Source organism: Aulonocara sp. 'chitande type north' Nkhata Bay, linkage group LG9 (genome assembly GCF_057382095.1).
Source record: "Aulonocara sp. 'chitande type north' Nkhata Bay isolate Kocher_YH1m ecotype deep benthic linkage group LG9, A_spYH_male_GT1.1, whole genome shotgun sequence".
Classification (NCBI taxonomy): Eukaryota; Metazoa; Chordata; class Actinopteri; order Cichliformes; family Cichlidae; genus Aulonocara; species Aulonocara sp. 'chitande type north' Nkhata Bay.
In genome coordinates, this window is record NC_141352.1 from 35,068,001 (window position 1) to 35,092,824 (window position 24,824).

A 24,824-nucleotide genomic window follows, 5' to 3' on the forward strand; every position below is an offset into this window, starting at 1 on the left:
TTAAGTTTGCCTACCTTGTATACAGTTGAGCACTCTCCTCTGTGCAGTGCATTTGATTTGATGTGGAGCAAGTCTTTAGAGAAGTAACAGAAACTGTGTGCGGAGAGAGAGAAAAAAGAAAAAAAAGATTCACTACAATGAGATTAGCGTCACATTACTACAGAGACACCCCCCCCCCCCCTTCTCCAGACAGGCTCGACAATCATGTTAACACTGATATGAGGGCTCTGCCACTGTCTCAGCGTGCTCATGCCGCCCGGTCTTTGCCTCGCGCAATTACGCCTCCCGCGGAGCTCTGTGCGAGCCGTTAAACGAAACATTAGCACCTCATTTAAAAAATAAAACAGCTTTTCACAAGGACAGACAGCTCCCTGGGTAGTCTTATCATGCGCAAATTAGCCAATTTACCGAACCGGCCCCTCTCTGGCAGACACAATCATCTGCAGCCAGAGGCATCCTCCCCGCGCCTGGTGTGCGTGTTAACTGTTGTTGTGACGCTATCAAAGCTGGTGTGTTGAAGGAAAGTTACACGACAGTGAACGCTGGAGTGATTTTTGAAATGTGTGTTAACGCTCTTGTTTTGTGCTTGTTGTGGAATTCTTTTGACTTTACTGCGTAGACAGAGTTTGTTTGGAGAGCACTAGCAGCTCTGGGAAGTTCATAAAAATGATAAATACAGGACACAAGGTGCACAACTGTGTCACGCAGGTGGCTTCATTCATTTTTAAAATATGTCTGTTTGGTCTCAGTGTCCGAGGACCCGCGGCTCTCGGTAACTTCGAGCATCACTGTCCTGAACCCGGAGTCACAAAACAACTGGCGACACTTCTCTGATTATGAGCTATATAAGACTTTAGGTAAGGAAGCTTGAGTGATAGCTGGGAAGCCCCGCCCCTGTCTCTCTGTGATAGGAGCAGGGGCTCCGGGGGTGTGTTCAGCCGGGCTCTCGTATATATCGGCACCGCTTCGCCCACAAGCTGATGTTTTGTATGGGAACCAGGAGAGAGGTGGGACAAGCCGACTGAATGTGGTCGCTGTGTTTTGGAGAAAGAAAGGAGGCCCACGTTCCCCCCGCGTGCAACGATCGGACATTACTTGGGGTTTTTCTTTTCTTTTTTCCTCTTTGGATACTGACAGCAGCTTCCAGAAGAAGAAGCTGGATTCTCCTCTCAGCCATCTTGAGCTCCGCTCTCCGCCCTGTAGGCTCCTTTCTCTCCTCCTCCTGCTCCTCCTCAGCCTAAAGTAAACAAGGCTTGCACATTGCTCGCAACTCCGTGCAAGATCCCGAGAGAAGCGAGATGGGATCGCCGCGCAGCATCTAACCGGGCTGGAGGCGAAAGCAGACGCCTGAGAGGATTTATCGCCGTTTGCGCCAGAGCAGAAAGAGAAGGACGCAACGCGCCGGAGAGATGGACCTGTTTGGGATTTATCTGCTCCTCTCGCTCGTTCTCTTTCCGCGATCCAGCTGCACCACAGCCAAGGAAATCACCTGCCAGGAGATAGCCGTGCCTCTGTGCAAGGGAATCGGCTACAACTACACGTACATGCCCAACCAGTTTAACCACGACACGCAGGACGAGGCGGGACTGGAGGTGCACCAGTTCTGGCCTCTGGTTGAGATCCAGTGCTCGCCGGACCTGAAGTTCTTCCTCTGCAGCATGTACACGCCGATCTGCCTGGAGGACTACAAAAAACCTCTCCCCCCGTGCCGGAGCGTGTGTGAGAGAGCTCGGGCCGGCTGTGCGCCTCTCATGAGGCAGTACGGATTTCCCTGGCCGGACAGGATGAGGTGCGACCTGCTGCCGGTGCAGGGCAACCCAGACACGCTGTGCATGGACTACAACAGAACCGATTCAACTACAGCGTCCCCGGTACTCTCCAAACCCACCAACCACCCAGGTAAGGGTTACAATCCGCCGAAAAATAAGCCCGGCAGACCCGGCACGCCGGGGAAATACAAGCCGCCCGCCGCTCCGTGCGAGCCGGGATGCACATGTTTGGAGCCCATGGTGCCGGTGAACACGGAACGCCACCCGCTGTACAACCGGGTCAAGACGGGGCAGATCACCAACTGCGCCATGCCGTGCCACAATCCCTATTTTACGCACGACGAAAGAGCGTTCACCGCTTTTTGGATCGGACTTTGGTCAGTGCTGTGCTTTGTGTCCACCTTCGCCACCGTGGCTACTTTCCTCATCGACATGGAGCGCTTCAAGTACCCAGAGAGACCCATCATCTTCCTCTCGGCGTGTTACATGTTCGTGTCGGTCGGCTACATCGTCAGGCTAATCGCCGGGCACGAAAAAGTGGCGTGCAACCGGGAGTTCGACGTGGAGCACATCCACTACGAGACGACCGGCCCCGCGCTCTGCACCGTGGTCTTCCTCCTTATTTACTTTTTCGGCATGGCCAGCTCCATTTGGTGGGTCATCCTCTCCCTGACCTGGTTCCTGGCGGCGGGGATGAAGTGGGGCAACGAGGCGATCGCCAGCTACTCTCAGTACTTCCACCTGGCCGCTTGGCTTATCCCCAGCATGAAGTCCATCGCGGTCCTGGCGCTGAGCTCCGTGGATGGAGACTCGGTGGCTGGCATCTGTTACGTGGGGAACCAGAACCTGGACAACCTGCGGGGCTTCGTCCTCGCGCCTTTGGTGATTTATTTATTCATAGGGACGATGTTCCTGCTGGCTGGATTTGTGTCGCTGTTCAGGATCCGCAGCGTCATCAAGCAGGGCGGCACCAAAACTGACAAACTCGAGAAGCTGATGATCAGAATAGGCATCTTCACGGTGCTCTACACGGTGCCCGCCACTATCATAGTGGCCTGTTACTTTTATGAGCAGCACAACAGACAGAGCTGGGAGGTCACGCACAACTGCTTTAACTGTTTATTAGAGCGGGACCGCAGGACTCCGGACTATGCTGTTTTTATGCTGAAATACTTTATGTGCCTTCTAGTGGGCATCACGTCCGGGGTGTGGATCTGGTCTGGGAAAACTTTGGACTCTTGGAGAACTTTTTGCACCAGGTGCTGCTGGGGCAGCAAAGGCACCAGCGGCTCCATGTACAGCGACGTGAGCACCGGACTGACGTGGAGGTCGGGCACAGCCAGCTCTGTGTCTTGCCCCAAGCAGATGCCACTGTCCCAGGTTTGAATTGGAGTGGGTGGGTGGGTGGGTTCACTAAAAGCAGCTTATGGGAACTGCTAATTGTTTTGGGAGATAACCCATCACTCCAGGTGTCGAGCAATTTGCATCGTAATGAACTGAGAATTGGTTGAAACAATGTACCTGGCATTCACACAGGTTAAGCCCCACACACGCCCCCTTTCCTGTTTATATGTATTAGAGGTACAGAATGAGGCTTTTTACACAATGTGGCCATTACCTGCTGGGGGCAGAGGTTTTAGTTTCTAACCAGCTTCACACAAAGAGCATTTTTGGGGGGATTTTTATTGCTATTTTCTCTACACAGTGCTAGATAACGTTGTATAATCTCCAATCTCGTCAAAGATGGTTTAAATTAAGCCTTAACAGTGCCCAATAGTTTTGTTGTTGTTTTTTTTAAATGGGTCGTTGATTTTGTAATTACAAATGTATTTATATAAAAGTTCTGTAAAAACAACAACGGAGAGAAAGCGTGTACATATGTGTATAAAAGAAAAGTTTATAAGATATTGTAAATTTGTATAAAGTGTAGATGTTTCTTTTGTGAAGAAAGCAAATATGACCTTTATTTTGACAATAAAACCATTTGACAAATCTCAATATCTGTGCAGTGCTTTTGAGGATTTCTGTGTGCCAGTCTGGGCAGCCTCATATCTTTTTTTATTTTATTTTATTTGTTTTTCGTGGTTCCTTATGGTCACCATGTTGATGATGGCAGCTTTTGAGAGTCCCGGGTAAAAAGGAAGCCCTTTTAACCATCAGAGACCGGTAATTAGAGGCAGGGGTTGAGTTGGAGCATCTCCATAATTGTTAAAAGTCCTCTTCACATGCCTGCCGAAGCCTGCTTTCTTAATTTGGTAAAAGAGGGAGTGGGTGAATGGGGGGGTATAAATGCAGGGAACGGACCCTTTTCATCTGGAGAAACTTTGATCTTTCTTTCTTTTTTTTAACAGCCTAGAATAAAGGTGGTGTGTATTACGAGTGTCTGTCTGATGTGCCAAGGTTCCCCCTAAACGTCCCCATTTGGATGCTTTGATGGACGGCCTACAATTGAAAGAGCATTTTGGGACCCCCTTGCTTTTTTGGGAGGGGTTGTCAGAGCTGAAACCTGCCAGAGCCCCTGCGTCTTGTGTTTGGCTTTTTTTTTTTTTTTTTTTTTTTGCAGAGGTTTCAATTGAAGCATCTTCTCCCTCAGCTCAAGCTGTGTCAGTGAGTGCAGGGGCCTTGACATGAATGATATTGAAATCTCAATGAAAGCCCCACAGGTGGTCTGTTCACATGATCTCACATCTTAAAGCCCCTTAATCGAGGCTTTTTCTTCTTCTTCTTCTTCTTTTTTTGCTACAAATGTATCTATCTGGTTTGGTCCCAATTAACCCAGTGCGCTGGCATAAGATGATACACTGTAACCCAGCATAGACATGCCTTTGATTTGCTGGTCAATGGTGACAGTAGGCTTTGTAGTGACTGCTTTGTTCCTGCTTTATTCCTCTACACTCACACTGTAAATGCAGCATGGACATGCATCTGCTGGCAGTGTAAGTCAGCTTTATAAATCCTGCATCACTGCCAGCCTAATGATCCCTGCTCTCACCGAAGAACAAGATAATAAAGTTTGAAGTTGAAAGTAACTTTTTTCAAGATGGGCAGTGGTCTCTTTACATTGTGGTCATTTTCTACAAAACTGGCATAGCTCTGAGTAGTGTTAATGTTTGTGTGGAGGCATCAACTGTCACATTTGGTGGTATAGTTAAGTTTGAAAAAGTTTATTTCACATGTAAACACAGCGTCCCTCCATCTCACATTTCAGTTTAATGCTCCAAATCGTTTGTTGTTTTATTTTCATGAATAATCACGGTTGCTTTCAGTCTTTCAGTCTGGTTCTCTGGTGTTTATCTTATCCAAACAGTGTTGAGCTGCAGCTCTCTCAGCCTGCCAGCATCACAGCAATGGACCGGCTCTGCAGCCCCATCTAGTGGTTAAAACAGCACGGCGCAGTTCTACATACAGCATCTGTATTTGTGGTGTCATCGTTTGCTACTCATTTTGGAATAAAGATGAGATGTTTCAACAATTAGTGCTCACAGTCAGATGAAAGAGGTTCATCTTCATCACCAGTGACACATTTGAACATAGATCTGGGTTCCATAAATATCATTATTTCTCAGTTAAATTAATAGCTTATTCCATTTCACAGCTTTTCATGTCATTATGTCATCCAATTTCACATGTTGATCTGTTTTGTCTGGCTAACATCTTCATTTTTACTTGTAGTTCATCATTTTCAACGGTTCCAGTTATTCAAACATTATCTTGCTATTTCAGCTGTTAGCCGGTAATGTTACTTAACAGTTTGACTGCTAGGCTAGCCATACTTTTAGCATTATTTACAACCATTTAATGTAAAGTTTTTATTCTTAATTTTAGCAAATTATGGTATTTCAGCTGTCGATACATCATGTTTAGCTAACAGTTGAATTTGTCCCCACTGTAAGCTAATCATGTCAACTGTTAGCCACATTTAGCGAGTTATAACTTCTTCTTTTACTATCTTTTTGCGACTTTTTTCGCTAGTGGTCTATTTTTCATTTACTTTAATTAGCTTAGGGTTAGGGTCTGCTAAGTCTTTTTGATATTTGATAACTAATAGTTGTGTTAATCTTTCCACATACCCCTGATAGCTGGTTGTGAGTCACTGCTTAAATGTTTTCAGAGCTAATCAACATTATTAATCCGAGAACCAGACAAGGCTTATCCTAATACTCATGTAAATTACGCACTGCCAAATTATTATCTATTTATAGGGGAGACCGGGGATAGTTGTAACATTTTTGACATTTCTGTCTGTAAATTGAAGCTCTTTTAAGGTAGTGGATTCAAAATGTAATGCAAAGTATTTACATGTCTCGACTATTAAATAGTGCAGCTATTTTCTCTGCAGCACAATTACCCATTGCATGGTGTGGTCTCAAACACAAAGAGTGAAATGTTACAATTAACCCCATAGTCTGGGTTAGTTGTAACATATCCCGGGGTGAAATGTAACACAATGAAATAAGGGTACTAACAAAATATTAACATGTAATCTTTGTTTATTCAACACATGAATGCACTTAGAGCCATTTATGTAGCTGTGTGTGTGTGTGACAGAATGCAGAAATCTAGCTTTTGAACATATTCCAACCCCCCAAAAAAGACAAATTCTGGAATTTTCTGCAACTGAATATTTCATTAATTTTGGTTGGTCTTCCTTGAGTTTGGCCTCATTGGCTCAGTGGGCATTATAACCTACAACTCTTGCACCAATTTTGAACATAACAATGAAGCTGGAAAAATGTAGCTGTTCACCAGCATCGCAATTCCATTACTTTTTATCATGGCTTACCTTGGTGTGGTTTGCAAAGTTCTTCAGAAAGATGAGGAAATCTGTTTCTTGCACCCATCCTGATTTATTTCCACTACCAGTACTTCCTACTGGTCCATCTCTGACACAGTGGTCTGCATAATGTATGTGTGGGAACACAAACAGTGGAGGAATTGTGTTGCCAATGGCATTAACCGCATATACAAATGCAACCAGTGAACCTCTCTCTGCTGATGTCGTTGCCCCAACTTGTTTAATATAAGTTAAAGTAATAGTGTGGTAAGTTGTAACATTTGCATTGTTACAACTAACCCAGACTGTTGCTGTTACAACTGACCCAGACTCCTATAGCCATGAACTAGCTAACATTACAGCCAACGGCTAAAACATTAGCACTAAAGACCTACACAGAATATATCCCCATAGACATACAAATAACATCATTTAAGTTTGATGAGTTTAACTGAAAAGCAAATAATGCTATTAGAAATTGAAATAAAGTAGAAAAACTTACTTTTTGGCATACAAATTACTTTTTTTCATGTTAAATTGTCTGTGTGTGACAAAATGTGCTGATTTTTCACATGTGATAGCAGAACTGAACTGGGCATGCACAAGATGAGTCACATCATTTGAAACTTAGCCCTGATTGAAGAAATTGGAAGTGTTACAACTGACCCACGTTACAACTATCCCCGGTCTCCCCTACATAGTTTTTGCAAGCCACTGCATTTTAACTGTTTATTCATCATAAGTTATAACTTAGCAGCTTTAACTGGACTTTTACCAAACAATCTAAGAATTTGGCTTCATTCAGAATGTTAGCTTATCCATTTCAACGGTTAATAATTTCAAACTTCAGCAATTTTAACTACTAGCCATACATTTTGCAAACTGGTCACAATTTGTTATTCATAATTTTAGCAAACTATAGTATTTCAGCAGTTGATACATCATGTTTAGCTAAGTTTAATTTGTCCAGCTTAGGATTTCAAACATATTTTGCAAGTTATGACGATTTAATTATTTTCATGTTTCAATTTTTTTCCACAAGTGGCGTACTTACTTTACTTTACTTTTAATGAACCTTTCTCTTGAGTTTTCATCAGGACCACATAGTTTTAACTTTAATAACTGTAATAGCTGTGCATATTTTTCCACATACACCTCAGCTTCTGTAGTCCTAATCACTCACTAGCACTTACCTGAAACGTCTAATATACAAGTTAATGTTAGACCATTTTTATTTATACCTCTCCTCTCAAACCTGGTACCATACACCATTAAACAACATCCCCACATATTTGCCTTCACAATCCAGCCATCCAGGTGCTTAAGGAAGCAGGTTTTGGCTTGGCTGTTATATACACATTGTTATTATCATGTTGTAGCCTGTTTCCTGCACAGAATGTCTTTTAGGTGCATTCATCATATGGTAAGGTATGGAGGAGGATACAGTGCAGGTCGTGTCTGAGTTAAATGTGTATTTTCAGCTGTTCGAGGCTACTTATTTGCTCTTTTCGGGGCTCTTTATTCTCAGTGCATCCCTGAGCTCCACTGGAGCAGAATGGTAGCAAACTTAAATCTGATAAGAATCAAATCCCTCAAACGGTGAGGAAATCCAATCATTCACTCTCGCTCCCCCTGATTGAATTGTCTTGTTTCCTGATCACTCTCTGCAGCCAGGAGGAACATTCTGACTTGCTGCTTATCAAATATTAATGGCAGCATTTGATGAAAGGCAGACAGAGGAGAGCGGAGGGGTGCTGGGCAGGTCATGCTTTTTAATACCATCGATCCTGCCGGTACACTTGGGTAAAGATTTTATGTTTAATCTCAGCGCAGTGAGAGGACACGCCGCAGCTGTGGACAGCATCTTGTGATCTGTATTGGCTGTTTTCGACAGACAAATCAGCCCAGTATTATCTATTGTTAGATTTACATTAAAAATGTCTTTTCTTAAGCACTAACACATGTGATCCCACTTGGATTTTGTAAATATAAGGCCAGCAACTATTGTTTTTCCTTAAAAAAAATCCTGGTTATATTTGCCAGTGAATGTTGAACAATAGCAATTAAACTCCAGAGTTTCCTTGGGTGTATCCTTCTATGCATAAAGAATAACAGTGACCTCAGGTTTCTGGGACCCGTTAAGATTAATGTTAAAGCTGCTGACCTTCCACCCTGTCCTTCTCTCTCAAACACACTGCAGGAGCAGAACTCTGTGTTCCCCTCAGCGCTTCACATCTTTCATCCCAAGGACCGACGGTTTTTCCAGATACATTCTGGGTACGGGCACAGCAGGGGCGAACCTTCAGCCCAGCCAAAGGCACTCAGCACCAGTGATAACTGTAACAAAGATTTAGGGGACACAGTATCTGTCAGTATATATGCTTTGATCAGCAGAAATTCTAGTCATTATGTTCCATATGCTTCAATTTTGTTACTTTTTAATGTAATACCCATCTGTGTACACTTGAGGGAGCCATCAGCTAGGAGTACTCTTTTGTCCTCTTTTGTAAGTACATTTAAATAGTTTGTAAGTAATCTTAAATACTGCATAAACTTCATGTATTGTACAGGAAATAAATAAATACATTGTATGTATATTTAATCAGTGCATAAGTCATTTGAAGTGGTGCCTAAATTCTGCTATTCTGCTGTACTTTTCAAGGCACAGGCCATATTATCTTACTGCCAGGTGACTTTACAGAAAATGTGAAACTCTGTGCACTCTTTTCGAAAGTTGTGTTGAACAGTGATTGTTAAAGTTAGACTTGGCCGCATCATTTATGATGTAAGATGAGGAAATATTGCTCATGTTCACTGCAAAACTACCACAAAACTGCACACTACTTGAAATTACTTCACAGTATTTAAATTTACTTAAAGTATAAATATTTCTTATTACGCATTATTACACTTTATTATTCAAGTGTGCCCATCTTTAAGTATTTGTAGGTAAATTAATTATATTGTAATTTCAAATGAAATATGTTAAAATTCCATTTAATTACAGTTTAATTATGCTCTTGATCAGTGGCTGTATTATAAAGTGTTACCTTAATTTATCCCAAAAAACATGAATAAGTTGCCTCTTAAATTTTTAGCAATAAATTGAACATGTAGCATCCTTTGCTACAAATGTAGCAAAGGATGTAGCAAAAAAACAAATGCTACAAATTGAACAAACTGTTATTTAATTAATTTTTTTTTTTTTTTTGTCCAAAGGTTCAATAAACACTCCAGCTTTAAACAAATAGTTGGGTTTTATGCGTCATCATGGTAGGGGAAATGAGAGAACATACACATTTGTTTTTCATCAATTTTTTTTCCAGTTTCTGTTTACTACAGTGCATGTAAGCCATGCTCTTTTCTGTCTTGATCCCTCTTTTCCAACAGCTGAATGTGCGTCAGACAGTTAGCGGGACAGTGAAGCTGCTTTTACTTTGTGTTTGTGTCTCACAGGGAACAGGAGAGCAGTGAGTAAGGTGTTGGGTGTAGTCTCAGCGCACAAAGTGAAGATGAGCTGACCTCCCAAAAACAGGAGCCATCATTGTCTCGCTGGAGACAGAGGGGCATATTGTTCTGATTGTGTAAAATCTCACGGCTGCCTGGGGACTGGTCTCTTTGTGCTCTGTACTCACAACAGGCGTAAGGCTTTTGTAAGTCAGAGATGCTTTATAATAACAAATATTTGGAAGTGCTACAGTGGACACGCCCAATCAAATGTTCTTAAAGACCTAAACGAAGAACAGTGGGAGGCTTCCAAGCTAAGTTTTTCTCAAGTTCAGAGTTCAGATTACCAGTGGAAAAGGAAAAGGGTCCATTTGCAGTCCTAAAGTTTTCTTTTAAACTCCAAATAACCACATTGACGAAATGATTAATAGAGTCATCATGAATACCAAATGAAACCCATCGAAGGCTTCACTGTGAAACAAAACCCACAGACTCACGGCTGTACCTGCGGCAGATTTAACACCAGCATATTTGACTCACTGCTGTGGAACAGAACATTTCATAATAAACAGTCTGCTAGCAGCGCCTACTGTAAGGAGGAGCTGCAGTACATGCACCCACAGATAGCATGCCATTGCACTTTCCCAGTGTTTCCATTGTGCACTTTATTTCTCCCAGAATCCTCTGCAGGGACTGCTTCCCCCAACCTAAAATTCCTCATCAGACAGTCTTTCCAGCCAGCACCAGTATCTGCCACTTTACATGGCTAAAGGCTTATTATTTACACGCTGGTGAAATGTTTGAAATCAAGAAATCTTTTTAGGTGATTCCTTTGATTAGCTTTTTATTTTTCGAGACAACAGCAGTAGCAAACGAAAAGAAGAAAAAGCCACTTTCACATTTCAATGTTTCATTGCAGCAGATGTTACTAAATGCTCACAGTAGCACAAAAAGGCACAAAAGGGGACATCATGATAATACACACGTTTCACAGCAAGTCTAATGGTCCAGTGTGGTGTACGGTATTTTCAGGTAGGGAGTAGTTTTAGTAGCTATTAGTTTTTTGTCTTTCAAAATAAATATATCTGTAAAACAAGCTATTTTGGGATAATCAGTGAAAACAGAAGTAATTAATTTTTTCCTTTTCTTTCAGTACAATAACGTGGTTTTATAACTGAAAATGAACAGCATGCCTACAGCTCTGGGAATTCGGGGGAAAAACATGCACATTTCACGTTTCCAGAGAGCAGCTGATTCAGTTGAAGGCAGCACTTTACATTCGGCGTCACTGGAGGGCAGCAAGACTTCAGAGTACAGTGCTGGTGCAGAGAATACAGCACAGCGGGAAGGAGGAACAATACAGTGCTGAGAAAAGTTTGCTTTCAGCGTCATCACCATTTTAATAGAAAATCAGAACTGCTAATGAACGAGTGCATAAAAATCTAAGAAAAGCTTAAAGCACAAACATGAATTCTCACTTGAAAAAAAAATCCACACTGACTGGATATTAATTCATTTGATATTATAAAGGTTAAAAAAAAAAGGCAGTAATTGCAATCAATTTTATGTTACCGTGCATCCGGAAAGTGTTCACAGAGCTTCACTTCTTCCACATTTTGTCATGTCACCTAAAAAGTCTACACACAATTCCCCATAATGACAAAGTAAAAGAAACGTTTGCTTGAAATTCTTAAATATTTATTAAAACTAAAAGACAAAAACATGACATGTATATAAGGATTGGCAGCCTTTGCTCGATACTTTGTTGAAGCATCTTTGGAAGCAATCACAGCTCCCTTAGGTTGGAGCGGTGCACAGCTGTTCTCGTAACTCTCCAGAGATGAGAGTTTGGGCTCTGGCTGGGCAGAGTGGTCCCGAAGCCACTCCTGTGTTGTCTTGGCTGTGTGCTTGCAGTTGCTGTCCTGTTTGAAGATTAACCTTCGCCCCAGTCTGAGGTCCAGAGCGCTCAGGAGCAGGTTATCGTCAAGGCAGCATTCATCTTTACCTGATTAGTCTCCCAGTTCCTGCTGTCAAAAAACATCCTCACAGCATGAAGCTGCCGCCACCTTGCTTCACTGTGGGGTGGCATTGATCGACTGATGTCCAGCTCTTGGTTCAGTCTTTGTTTCATCGCACCATCCTTCAGGTGCCTTTTGGCAAACTGCAGGCAGGCTGTCATGTGCCACACAAGCCTGACTGGTGGAGTGCCGCAGAAATGCTTGTCCAGAGCAATGCTCGAGTGACCATCTGGTTTTTGGACACCTCCCTGACTAAGGCCCTTTTATCCCAATCGCTCAGATGTTGGAACAAATACGGAAAAAGTGAAGCACTGTGAATACTTTCCAGACACACTATGTAAACACAACATTGTAATGTGAATTATTTGAACTGTAGGATTCAGAATGCATCATTTTACATTAAGAGTTAAGAATCCCTTTGATGTTGGTCTGATGAACCCTCCCCTCCCCGTGGTCGCAGTCAGGGTGCGGTACTCTGTAGCTAGGTGAGATATGAGGCTCGGAGCTCTTGTTGTCATCATCAAAAAAACCACAAGAGGACGAAGATCAAGAGCTATCCATTTCCACAAAGGCTGGCCCCTCAGCGACAGCGACACATAATCAAGAGCAACGCAGCTGATTTACTGTAGGAGACTCTTGACCTCCACGTGAATTCACCTGGGGAGTTGAAAAAAAAAGGGTCACATTTCATGTTATCATAATTTCTGTGATTGATATGTGTCGGAGCAGTTTGCTAGTTTCTGGCACACGTTAACCTGAGCTTTGATCAAAGGGAAACCAAAGCTGAGCGCAGATAACCTGAAGGGCAGCACACAGTCCTCCTTTGCAGGGCTCCGCTGTGCTCTATTTCTAGTGTCAGCCCATGTTAAGGTTTATATTCCTTCTAAGCTCTGCGAGGCCCTGAAATAGAATGACAAGCTGTCTCCATAAATACAGAGCCCCTATGGGAGAACATAATTGCTTTGTGATCTTATATCGGCCTTCACGGTGTCCTTCACTGCTGTGGAGGAATCCTTTTCTGTCGTCTACGTGTGGTAACAGCGACTTAGTGAGATTACTGCCTTTCATTTAGGCCCGACTCTCTTGTTCAAAAAGGTCGCCCAGAGGCTGCTCGTGTCTGCTTTGACCCCGGGGACCCTGACACAGTAAATAAAGTCAGTCAGGTGGGGTGGGGCCTGCCTTTGTTTATAAAAGGGGTAAAAGCATCATGGGGAGAAAGAAAAAAACAAACAACAGGTGGGCTGCCCTCTTTTAGATTGTTTCAGGGATTGGATTTGCTCAAAGACAGTTAGGGCTTGAGTTCACTGTCATTCCTGACTTGCTAAATTCAGAGATTTGCTGAATTCTTGTCAGTTTGCATCACCGGACCAGTGCTGCAAAGGAGATGCGGCTTGATGGTATGATTAAAAAAATCATGGCAAATAAGAGTCTAAGGTGTCCGGTGAATGTAATGCCATTATAGATTCTTCTCAGGGTGACAGGGCAGTCACGTGGTAAAATATCAACCCAAGCAGTTGTTGCTTCTAACAGTATTAAAGTCAGACCCACTCGGATCTTTTCTCCTGCCCATCGTCGCCCGTCTGCAGCTCTGCGCTGCAGCCAACCTCAACAAGTGTATACTGGCCCACCTTTCTGGTACAGATTGCTGTTGCTGTGGAAATATCTCCCACTGGGGCACATGGCCCCACAGAGGGAAAACCAAGGTCACGTCTGGGTGGGGGTGGAGGTTTGAGTCGGCCCCGTTTGCTAACACGAATAGATCTGGGCGTCCCCATGGGCTCCAAGGGACAGAGAGCCACCTCGCTGCCGGCCCTTTCTGGAGCCTCCTCCTGGGAGACCGAGTCGGCATTGTTACCGTTGGTGGTGCAGCCCATCGGGCCGAGAGAACGAGGAAGAGAGTAGCGCTCCATGGAGGGAGGTTCTTGAGCTAAATCACGTTTCCCTACTCCACAAGACCCCTTGCTGCCTCTCCTCTTCAGGAAACCCCCCTTTTGCCCGTCTTGTGCTTCCTGCTCTTGGTCGTTGCCCCTGGACGCTCCTCCCGCTGAAAGGAAGCATTGCTCCTCTTCTAGTATTTTCTCAACCATCATCTTCCTCTTGCTCTTCTGTCTCACCAAGCGCTTGACGGTGCAGATAAAATCCAGCACATTCAGGAAAAAGGACAGAGCGGCCACGCCGAGCATAAAGTTGAGCATCACAGTCTTCTCAGTGGGCCTGGAGATGTAGCAGTCCACCTGAGTAGTGCACGGAGCATGCTGGCAAAGAAACCTCCTGGGGATGTAGAAACCAAACAGATAGTAGTGAGCTGCTCCAAAGCCTGCTTCCAGCAGAGTCCTGAACATCAGATGGAGGATGTAGGCTCCACTGAAGGACCGGGCCCACCCTCGCTGCTCTACCGCGAGAGGCAACTTGTTGGACGGCTCCTGTCGGATTCTGAACAGCTGAAAGGCTTTGGTTTGTTTCTGGGAGTTCAGCTCCACCGTGAGGGCGTTGGACACCTTATGGACCACGTAGATGACAAAGAGGATGTAAGGGATGCACACGGTGACAAGCTGCACCAGCCAGAAGCGGAAGAGTGAAACAGGAGAAAACAGATCGTAGCACACGTTGGCGCAGCCAGGCTGGATGGTGTTGCACACAAATCTCTCCTGCTCATCCTGGTAGAGAGGATAACCGGCGAAGAGGAGGATCAGGACACGGAGGAAGATCATCACGACGAGCCACACCTTTCCTGTGGGGAAGAAAAGGAAAACAAATTAATGTGATTATTCAATCAGCCTAAAAAAACTGAGATTACCCCTCATGATCTTTAGTTTAACTGCAATATCTAAAGCCATAAATAACAATTTAAAACAAAACTAGAGGCAACTCACCCATTAAAGTGATGCTGTGATTGACAGAGATAAAAAGCACCTCTGAGGCACTTGATCCCGCCATGTCTGTTATGCTCAAGGGCCTCCAAAATCGTCAGGTCCTCCAGTTTCGGACCAAAGGCTAAAATCATTAAGCCAGCACTCCACTTCCTATCCACTTCTTGTCTCTCCTCTAGCCTTTCCACAAAGGATCACGTAGGCTCCCAGGTGGGCAGCATGACACTCCAATTCTCTCACCCAGTCCCTGCGGGTAAAACTGTATCAGATTCATCTGAATCACCCAAGCTTCTGAAAGGCTGAGTGAAGTTAGCACACCACCTTACCTCTTCCTCCGTCCCCTGCAGACAACCGTCTGTCCTCAGACAACAGAAGACAGGCGTGAGCCCCATTGTCGATCTATTCTTAACCCACTCGCAAAAGCTCACCGCTGTCCTGGCATTGCAAAGATATTTTGGTGCTGTTGGTTGTCTTTACAGGAGAGGAACAAGCCTCCCGGCTTACTCATGCTAAACTACTGTATTAGGTTCTTCACCACAATGGTAGGCATGCTCGAACAGGCCGCTCCATAAAAATATAAGAAGCTACTGAGGCATTTTACAATGACAAATAAAGATAACGTGCAGATATGCAGACAGTGGATTTGCTCTCGTGAAACATAAGGAGGTTGTAAACTGCATTTTCCCACAGCTGATAGCAGTTTATGGCTGTTAAGGATTTACTGGAAGCTCGCATAATACGGCTAGGAAATACAGCCATGTTTAATCATTTGTCTTAAAGACAGCACAGGTGTATGTATGCTATATATGTATATACACACATATATATGTATATAGACCATGAGAGAGAGAGACTGACTCTCTCCTGTACAGAGCACAGATTCCCCATGACGTTAGTTTGCTGAGGGCACACATGGGTAAAGACAGTTGGCTTGGCTCATAATTACTACAGATCAGTGATCATTAGCACGTCCACGCTTGCCCACACACACAAAAAATCCCACTCAGAAGTCTGTTATGACTGATTTTATTTTGCCCGTGATGACCTTTTCAAGACAGCATAAGAAATTTGTGCAGCTGCTCCGGTTGAGTTCAAAGCAACAGCTAACGGCACAGTTTTAGCAGTAAAAGAGCCTCAACTGCTACCCTCTCTCTCCCTCCCAGAGGAGTGGCGTGAACCACAATCTGTATTTGATTTAAAGTAGAATGTGGCATCCACTCTGATTGGTTTCTATAAAAGGGGTAACCCAGGGGTAGGCAACTCCAGGCCTCGAGTGCCGGCATCCTCACTCACGTGATATCTAAAACCTGCAGGACACCGGCACTCGAGGCCTGGAGTTGCCTACCCCTGCTTTAGAAGAAAGAATGACAAGCAAAACATTTTTAAAGTCATTTCATAGTTTGATTTAAAACAAACAAACAAAAAAAAGCTAACGCTTTTCACATCAAACTCTCAAACTCACTACATTAGACTAGACTCAATACTTGAAATGTGCAATTCACTTGTATTTTTATTTTTATTCCTATTTATTCTATTTATCCCCTTCGTATATTTTATTTATATTGTCTCTGTATTTATATATATGTGTGTGTGTATAACTCTGTAACTTCTGTCGGTGCTGTGCTTTTTTGGAAATCGAATTTCCCAGAGGAACCCACCCGAGGGATTAATAAAGTTCTATCTTATCTTATCTTATCTTATCTTAAAATATGAGGCCATAATGGCATAATATCCCCAGGAAAGCTTTCCATCCTCCCCATTAGACTGTGGCTTTGGTAGATGCATTTTCCATTCAAGCCAACAATCGTTTTCGTTTCAAACTTGGCTGCTCCTCACTTATCTAATTACTTGGAAAAGTTCCCACCTAAATAATTACCTGAACATCCACCTGATCCACAGCCGTCTCCCATCTCCTAGGAAATGATGCATGAGACGTTTGTGTTTGCTTCCAATGAACACGAGTGACAAACTTTCCAAAAGATTATAAAAAGGCTTGGGATATAGCATTGAATATGAACATACAGGGTGAGAAATTTCTAATTTGATAAAACACGTAATGCTTGTCCTGTGGGATCAGTGTCTTCATCTTAAAGCTGTTTTTATATTGACAAAAGATCAAATGTCACTGTGAAACGTTTAACCCTTGTATGGTGTTCGGGTCTGTGAGACCCGTGTTCAGTTTTTTTCAAAAGAAAAATTAAACAATTAATTATTTTTTCACGTGTAAATGTGTTGTGTCTTTCCACTCACTCCACTTGATTATAACTGATTTATTTATAACATTTTATATAAAAGAAAAACGAGAAGCACATTAATTCATAAATGTGATCTAACAAAGGTAAAGGGAAAAAATTAACCATGTTTGCTGTTCATATGTCTTGTAATTGGGATGAAGTAAACATCTGTTGAGTAATTTAACATAAAATTGTTTGATAGTGTTAATTTGGAAAGCCAAAACTCTAGCGGGTCCACCAGACCCATGAACACTGGCTGAGTAACAAAAATACGAACACCACACAAGGGTTAAGTAGCGATGAACCCTACTGAGAATTCTTTCAGCACCTTTAATGATATTGTCTAATGATGTCACTCCTCATTGCAGATCAGAGCAAATTTTACATCTCCATTCCGGACAAAGTTTAGCTTTTCTGACTCTTCATTCAAAGTATTTGACCAAACTTTAATCCAAATGATCTGAAATGTTTGAGCAGTTTGCAAAAAGGCAGCAGAGACACCAGGAAGAACACTGCAAGCTCCAGAAACACCCCTGCTAGGTTTGAGGTGGATCAGATGAACAGGAGTCGAGATAGCAGAGGAAAAGGCAAACAGATGGACGTACAGAGATTTCTCTAATTATTAGCAAGATCTAACTGGCTTGGGGAACATTAAAACTATTGGTAACACTGTAACAGGACTAATCTATCCTGTTGTACCAAATTTTACAGTTGCTTCAGTTCATCAACGTTTTCCGGCATTAATTTATCCCCCGCTCTCTTGTGTGTGATTCCTGTTTCAGTCAGGCTGACGACTTTGAATCTTTTCTTTTTCAGCTATTCTGTCTCGATTTAGTGCTGTGCATGGGATCGTTGTCCTGTTCCAGGAGCCAATTTGGGCCAAGCTTTACCTGTCAGATAAATGGCTCACATTTGACTCTAGAATACTTTGGTACACAGAGGAGTTTGTGGTCGACTCAATGAAGTACCCAGGTCCAAAATCATCACATCACCACGGTGTTTGACCGTTATTAGGCATTTGTCTTGATATGCCATGCTTAGTTTTCACCAAAAGTTGAGCTCTCTATTAGGAGAAAAACATCTCCAGTTCGAGGTTTGTTCAGATGTAACTTTGCAACTCAAACCTGTGTTGCCACGGTCTTTTCAGGGAGACGTTTTCTCCTTCCATACAAAATGTACTTTTTCTTTCTCTAGTTGTACAAGTGCACTAGAGTTCAACATGTTTCTCTGTGCATCACATGGTCTGGCCTTGGGGTGATTTTGTTGGAACGCCTCTCATGGGAAGGTTGAGGCATTGTGTAGATGTTTCAGACCAGCAAACTGCCAAAACTTCTGCTTGTGTACTTGAGTTTTTCACAGACTCCTGTTTTTTATAGAACTTTCTCAACTTGTAAAGTGATGTTGTTCCTATTCACTTATTACTTCAGCTTGATGGTGTTCACAACAGCGGTTCGAACAGTGCTTTTAATAAAAGCTAACAGCACTTCTTCATTGAAATGACCTGGATAGTTACCACAGCAGCAATTAAAACACAAATCTTTTGACTTTTGTTGCCATGATGCCAGGTCTCTCTTGGAAATGAGATTTTTAATCTCAATGAGATTTTTACCTGGATAAATAAAGGACTAATAAAATAATAAAATAAAAACAAATCGAGGCCAGTATGAAGGACTGAATGTGTCCCTCAGTGACTGAATGGCAGAATGTAATCTTTGTATTAGCACTTGCTGTGAGCCATTTAAATGGTACACTGTGTGAGCGCAACACACATCACTTGTACATTATAGTACATATCAAAATATTGTCTTATTGTGAAAAACACTTGAGTTAACAAGGTGAAAGAGAAGGAGGTCTAAGATCTTGGAGTGTGTTTCTTTCACTGATTATTAAATCGATTATGATGAAGCGAGACAAAGAAAAAACACACCATGAACTGCAAGGTTGGAAATTTTAATTCTTGCAAAGTTTTTTTCCTAAAATGGGAGCAGGTTTGTTTTTTTTGTTTTTAAATCATAGTTGAAAACATACAGAGAAAAGTTTGGCAACTCAGAACAGGAACAAATGAGTGACTCAATGAAGAGGAAATAATACACTGACATTTACAACAGAATACAGTACAAGTTGTTGAAATTATCCATCAACAAGAAGAACAAAAGTGTCACAGCTGCAGCAGTTTACTGCCATCATGATCAAAGCTGTATTTGTCAAATTTGAAAAATGTCATATTGGAGAGGAAGAAAAAACATTAGAGAAAAAAGTAAAACTCTATGCAGAGGTAGAGCTCAGTGCACAAGGCTATGACACACACACACACACACACACACACACACACACACAAACACACAAAACCGGTCTTTGCTATCAGAGGGAGGGGGTACGTTCTCCACATCAGGATTCACCACTGTCAGCCACGCGGCTTCTTTCTGCGTGCAGAGAAAACCACACTGGGCGGTATGTACACACACATACAATAAATAGGATATACAATCTTTCAATATCTCACAACAGCTACTCCAGCATCGTAACTTCCCCCAAAGATGCATTTTGCACTTTTTATTTACCAATCATTCAAAGCGCCACATGCACACACAAAAAAAGCACTTCTCTAAGATCAGACACCACATCAGAGCTTCCTTCATTTTTTCCTCCATGACTTTGGTACAGTTCTGCCGCTCTGCACGCCTGCAGGCCAGACTGATTTTCTGGTAGCTTAGAAAAGCAAAGTAACATAAATCACACTCCTGGAGGCTACCGATGAAATGCACAAGAACAAACCGATGTCACATTTGAAATCAGAACGCGTTTTCCCCCTGATCTTTTTATTTCATTAAAAAGAAATAAAAGTAAGTCCTTAGATTTTTTTTAGATTACATCAAGATTGTGTCTATTCACCGATTTAGATTTAGAGTCTGGTTGATTGTAAGGCCGGTCACATGAAGTTCATTTTTATCCTATCCTCATACACCCAGAACAGCAACTGAACTCAAATCTGTAGACTGGCCTTTTTTCTGTTTTTAAAGGAAAAAACTCAAGGGGAAAAAAAGGAGGAGGAGGAGGAATCAGGAAGGGAGCCGTTTATGAAAATACTGTTTATGACAGTTTTACTAATGTTTCTGTGAGGCTGGCAAAATGCTGCAAAAGGTTATCAGATGACTGTTGATGTAAGCGAATAATATTGTATAAAAAAGACATTTTGAACGCCAGTGCTTAACACCACCAATCAGTCGTAAAAGAAAAACGTGCTTCCATTTATTCGTTAGATGGACAGCGTGCCCAATCAGGACCCAAAATAAACTTTTTAACTCACCAGCTACGAGTGAGAAGTGGAAAAGTCGTCAAGAGGGAATTTTCTCACAGAATCACCAATTAGTTGGTGTAGACATGAAAAGTGTTACAACTTGGAGCTGAGCATTTGGACTGACACCAACTTCCTTTTCCCCATACACTTCTGTGCAACTGGACTCCTTTTTGCTACGAGACGAAATGCCCCCTGCTGGCTATGAGATAAAATGCAGGTTTAAGGCACAAAGTCCATCTTTTAAATACAGTCTGAATAAATCTTTTTTTGTGGGTTTAACTTTTTTAAATCTTTAAGTCCAATTTAAAAAAAACAAATTCATGTGGAAATTGATACAAATTAAATTTGAGCCAAAGACAACAGGAGGGTTAGTGATGCGTGTTAACAGAATAAGTCTGCCAAATATGAATTCTCAGTTCAGACATTATTATTATTTAACGACATACTGAGTGATATTTTTGACTCACCTGATGACCTTTTACAACATCTTGCCAATTTTACAGCATCAGAGGAAACAAACATCCTTATTTTATCAAAAACACATGAGTAGGGTAACGTTTCACAGAGAAGACTTACAAACACAAAAAAATCATAATAATAATAATAAAATGAAATTGAATTGTCATGTGTTATCTCCATACCACACACATTATGTCACATTAAAAAAATGGCATTTTCAGCATTGTGAAATTGTTGACAAGAGACCAAAAAATCTTAAGTGGTGTTTCCTATTTAAATCGTAAAACTTGACTCTCTTCTTTGCTTGATTTGTCATAGAAACACATATTTAGACATATTTGCCCCTCCCCATTTACAGTATAAACTGACCCATATAAATATTCTAACCTTATTCTTTTTGTATTTTTTTTAACATTATGACCTCAGTTTACAGATTTTTGCACACGACGGTGCTGTATTTACACTGTACAAAGACAATTTAGCAAAATGTATACAATCTATCATTTTGTAAGCAGTGTTTCAATCATCGCTCGAAGCTTTTTCATTCGTTTCAGTCTGTGACGACCCTGAAGGTTCATCCTTTTAGTTGGCATTTTAATGTCAATGTTTTCGCTTGTGCTGTTACTTTGTAAGTTGGAAGAACCGTACAAAACGCTAGAGGAAAAAAAAATACTTCAGACTTATTTGTTCTTTCTTTTTTCTCCAGCAGAGAGGGGAGAAGTGTTTAACTAGCTTATTACAGGCACCACAGGTCAGGGCAATGGCAGTGAATAAAGTACAACAGAAGCTCTACAGTATGTCTCGTTTCTGTCTTCCAGTAAATCTCCTCCCATGTGTGCGTGCTTTGTTATATTTAATCACAACAACAAAGCGATGCATGAATATTGCTTTATCTGAATGGTTGCTGGGTGGCCGTACTGTCAGAGATACTATTCTGCAACTGGATGCCTACAAGGTGAATAAGTGCCCTTGAGCTAAAAACGGACTTGTCTCGTTGAATGTCAGTTATCCTGATGAAAACTTCAGTCAAATGGTCCCCATCTGAGACAATGCTCAGCGGATTCTGTTTGTCAAGGAGGGCTGAGGATATGTAGTCCACGTATCAACTGTACTGCTAAGCTAACTGTGAAATGTCTTTCTTTTGTATGCGCTTGTCTCTGCGAACAGAGGGAGCTGCTGTGTGGGAATGGTAAGAACAAAAACACCCAACAAAACACAAACTAACTGAGAAATTGAAGTAAAGTCTGAAATGTGTCTATAAGCTGTCAAACGATCATCTCATGCTTCAGCTAACGTACTGACTGAACCAGAAGATTAAAATCAAAGGAATGTACACGGCGTCCCCTCCAGCAGCTGTACAAGCACTTGAGCATTGGAGGGAATTATGAAGCGCCGCTGCCGCTGTTACGTCCTGTATTCTGCTTTTTAAGCGTGTTCCTATTTTCATTTCTGGACTTCACACAAGTCTCTCCACTTCTGTATTTCCACCTGGCTGCTTATCTTCTGAAGTTAGGTGGTCTTCATTCCAACAGCGTTCAGTTTGGTTCAGCTTAGCTCCGTTTGGTTCGGTGCAGGCAGGAAACAGGACTTCTTTTATGTACAACAACCAGTCTGGATGCAATAACATTTGTAATAGTGCCAGATTGTTGAAGGGGCGTGTGTATGTGTGAGGAGATTCCAGACTGACACTGATCCACACGACTGCTGCCCACCTGGTCTGCCTGCATACTAGGCAGAAATACAGTACAGGTCTATGATGCATTCCTCTGCAGACAGCCAGTGTTAGGAAATGATGGCCGGACACCACCGCACCACTGTTAGGTTGTCTGCGCTCACCGAGCGCTTCTTGGCTAGTTTCCTCAAGTCTTTGTACTTGTCATCACACAGCCGTGAGATGGCCTGCAAGTCAAACAAAAGAGCAAGTGAGATGGAGCCGGGGGTGCCTTCCTATGTTTTAGTTGGAGTGACTACAGAACATCTTTGCCTGTGTGTGTGTACCAAACACATAGTGTGTTTTGTGTAAGTAGTGGTTACGACACCACAAGTCTGAGATGGGCTCACACACCAAACGCGCTTAGAAACATTTCATTTAAACTGTGCTTTGTGCAGTTCAGGTGAGAAAGTGACAATAATGACCTCTCGATCACACCAGAGTTTCTCTCTTATTGTCCTGCTCAACTCAGGTGGGAATGGGAATTTTTTCAAAATCACAAAGACACGTGGGTTCACTTTTAGCAGTCTTTTAAGTAAACTGCTTTTTCTTTTGGGGGTTATTTTTGGACATTAAATAACTAGATTAATGTTGAGGAATGGTCTCATCTCCAAATAAATTAATCAACCAATTCCACTCGTCACATGGAGACGTCTCACCTTCAGCCAGCTTGATGTTTAAAACTCTAAAACTAAATGGAATGCAGCCGTTATTAACACTGGTATACCTGCTGTAAAAAGTTTGTTTTGCTCCAACAGATCAAGCAATGGCATCAATGAATGAAACACTAACAGCAGTAAGGCTGCAGGACAGGAAGGAAGAGAGCGAAGCTACCTGCACAGCAGCACGTCCCTGCATCCTGTCCTTCACCCGGCAGGAGATCAACATTTATGTTTTTGTAATGATCAGAAGCTCGTCAAAATACCAACTACCCAAATTACCTTGGTTTTTCTATTCCAGGCTGAAATAAATTGATATTTTTCCTCTTTTTTTCTTGTTTTACCTGAGCTCCAAAAACATAAACCTATCTCTAGTACTTCAGCGCGCTTCTCACCTCTAGTTTTTGCGCCTTGTCCCTGCTGAGAGGCTCCAGGGGGAAGCTGAGGTTATTGGCCTCAGCAAGCGAGCGCAGGTCAAAGTAATACTTGGCGTAGACGCTGGACGGCACGTTGATGTTGAACTGCAGCAATTCCAGGAACTGACGCTCCAGCTCGTTCCTTTTTCCATAAAAAAGAAAGAGAAAACGTGTGAGTTAGTTAATTAGTCTTATGCTATTTAAATAAAGGTTAGTTTGATTGGTAAAGCCAACATCTCACAGAGTGGCGTAGGCTGCACTGAGCCTACGCCACCAAACATAAGCCTCTTCTTTATGATAAAAGGGAATGCTATCTAAGCAAGGAACACTGAGCGTTATGTGTAAGAAAGAATTAATCCCACATGAAAGTGCTATTGTCATGCAGTGCCTGTGCTCAGCAGCTCTGTGATCCTCGGTGCAGCGTGATGACAGACGCTTTCATCTGTTACTCTTCAGTTGTGACCAAATCCTTCTGCACTGTAACCACTAGCCATCTCTTCTTCCTACCCTTTGTTGCTCACACACATATTTTCACAGCCACGCAGCAACAGACGGGCTAAATTTAGGCTCTGCTGTAGCCAAACTCTGCCTAATAGTGCTGCTTTTTCCTCATCTTTCCTCATTCAGCCTGTTTTCATCTGTTTCTTTTTGTGTTGCTCTGCTCCTCAGTGTTCTCCCAAGACGTTTCTACTGTTCAGTCAGTGGGTGGAACGTGAAATTTAGCAGGCTAGGTTCCAGAACATGGCTTTGAACGGACTCAAATTGACCTTCTGAGGAAATCTCTGGTCAAATCAAGAGCCACAGTCCGGTAAATTGCCATATGGGAGCACAGCAGATGTGCATACTGTGCTGCACTCACTGGAGAGAATCCTGAACAGGTGGATTACGCTCATTGCCCTGTGAATCTGAGCTCAAGGACAAGAATAGACATCCACTGATGCAGAAAAGTGTGAAAGCAGGAGGGGTGAGAGGTGGCGTCTACAGCACCGAGTCTCTCCTCAGAATAATCCACACAAGTGGATTTGAGGTTGACGTGGTAAATAAGACTGAGTTTTCTGACCTCATGCTTCAGAGGCATCTTCCCCGTTTTGCTCCAAATGCACCACAATCTAAGATTAAGCATTAAAATGAAGCTGACATTTTTGTCCTGCAAACCCAGAAAACTGTGA

The 24,824-nt window shown here is 42.5% G+C and overlaps 3 protein-coding genes across 6 annotated transcripts in view; 1 reads left to right on the forward strand and 2 right to left on the reverse strand.

Moving 5' to 3' along the window:
• Positions 1-995: 995 nt before the first annotated feature.
• fzd8a (frizzled class receptor 8a) lies at positions 996-3,157 on the forward strand. The gene has a single exon (XM_086307260.1). The coding sequence runs from the start codon at positions 1,410-1,412 to the stop codon at positions 3,153-3,155; it is 1,746 nt and encodes a 581-aa protein (XP_086163386.1). The 5' UTR covers positions 996-1,409; the 3' UTR covers positions 3,156-3,157.
• A 10,389-nt stretch (positions 3,158-13,546) lies between these two features.
• gjd4 (gap junction protein delta 4) lies at positions 13,547-14,945 on the reverse strand. The gene is made up of 2 exons (XM_086305223.1): positions 14,882-14,945; positions 13,547-14,739 (listed from the first exon to the last, which is right to left on the reverse strand). Exons 1-2 carry the CDS (start codon positions 14,943-14,945, stop codon positions 13,547-13,549), a joined length of 1,257 nt encoding a protein of 418 aa, XP_086161349.1.
• Positions 14,946-19,043: 4,098 nt separating this feature from the next.
• ccny (cyclin Y) overlaps positions 19,044-24,824 on the reverse strand; it is a 46,464-nt gene continuing 40,683 nt past the window's right edge. For all 4 annotated transcript variants that reach the window (XM_086307261.1, XM_086307262.1, XM_086307263.1 and 1 more), the window contains 2 exons: positions 23,635-23,797; positions 19,044-22,768 (listed from right to left, as the gene is read on the reverse strand). In XM_086307261.1, coding sequence (XP_086163387.1) covers positions 22,652-22,768; positions 23,635-23,797 — 280 coding nt within the window. In that variant the 3' untranslated portion in view covers positions 19,044-22,651. The remainder of the gene's footprint in view (positions 22,769-23,634; positions 23,798-24,824) is intronic.

Coding starts and splice junctions, on each gene's coding strand:
- gjd4 (XM_086305223.1), bottom strand. CDS start 14,945: ATGGCGGGATCAAGTGCCTCAGAGGTGCTTTTTATCTCTGTCAATCAC. Junction 14,740..14,881: donor TCACAGCATCACTTTAATGG/GTGAGTTGCCTC, acceptor TCTTCCCCACAG/GAAAGGTGTGGCTCGTCGTG.
- fzd8a (XM_086307260.1), top strand. CDS start 1,410: ATGGACCTGTTTGGGATTTATCTGCTCCTCTCGCTCGTTCTCTTTCCG.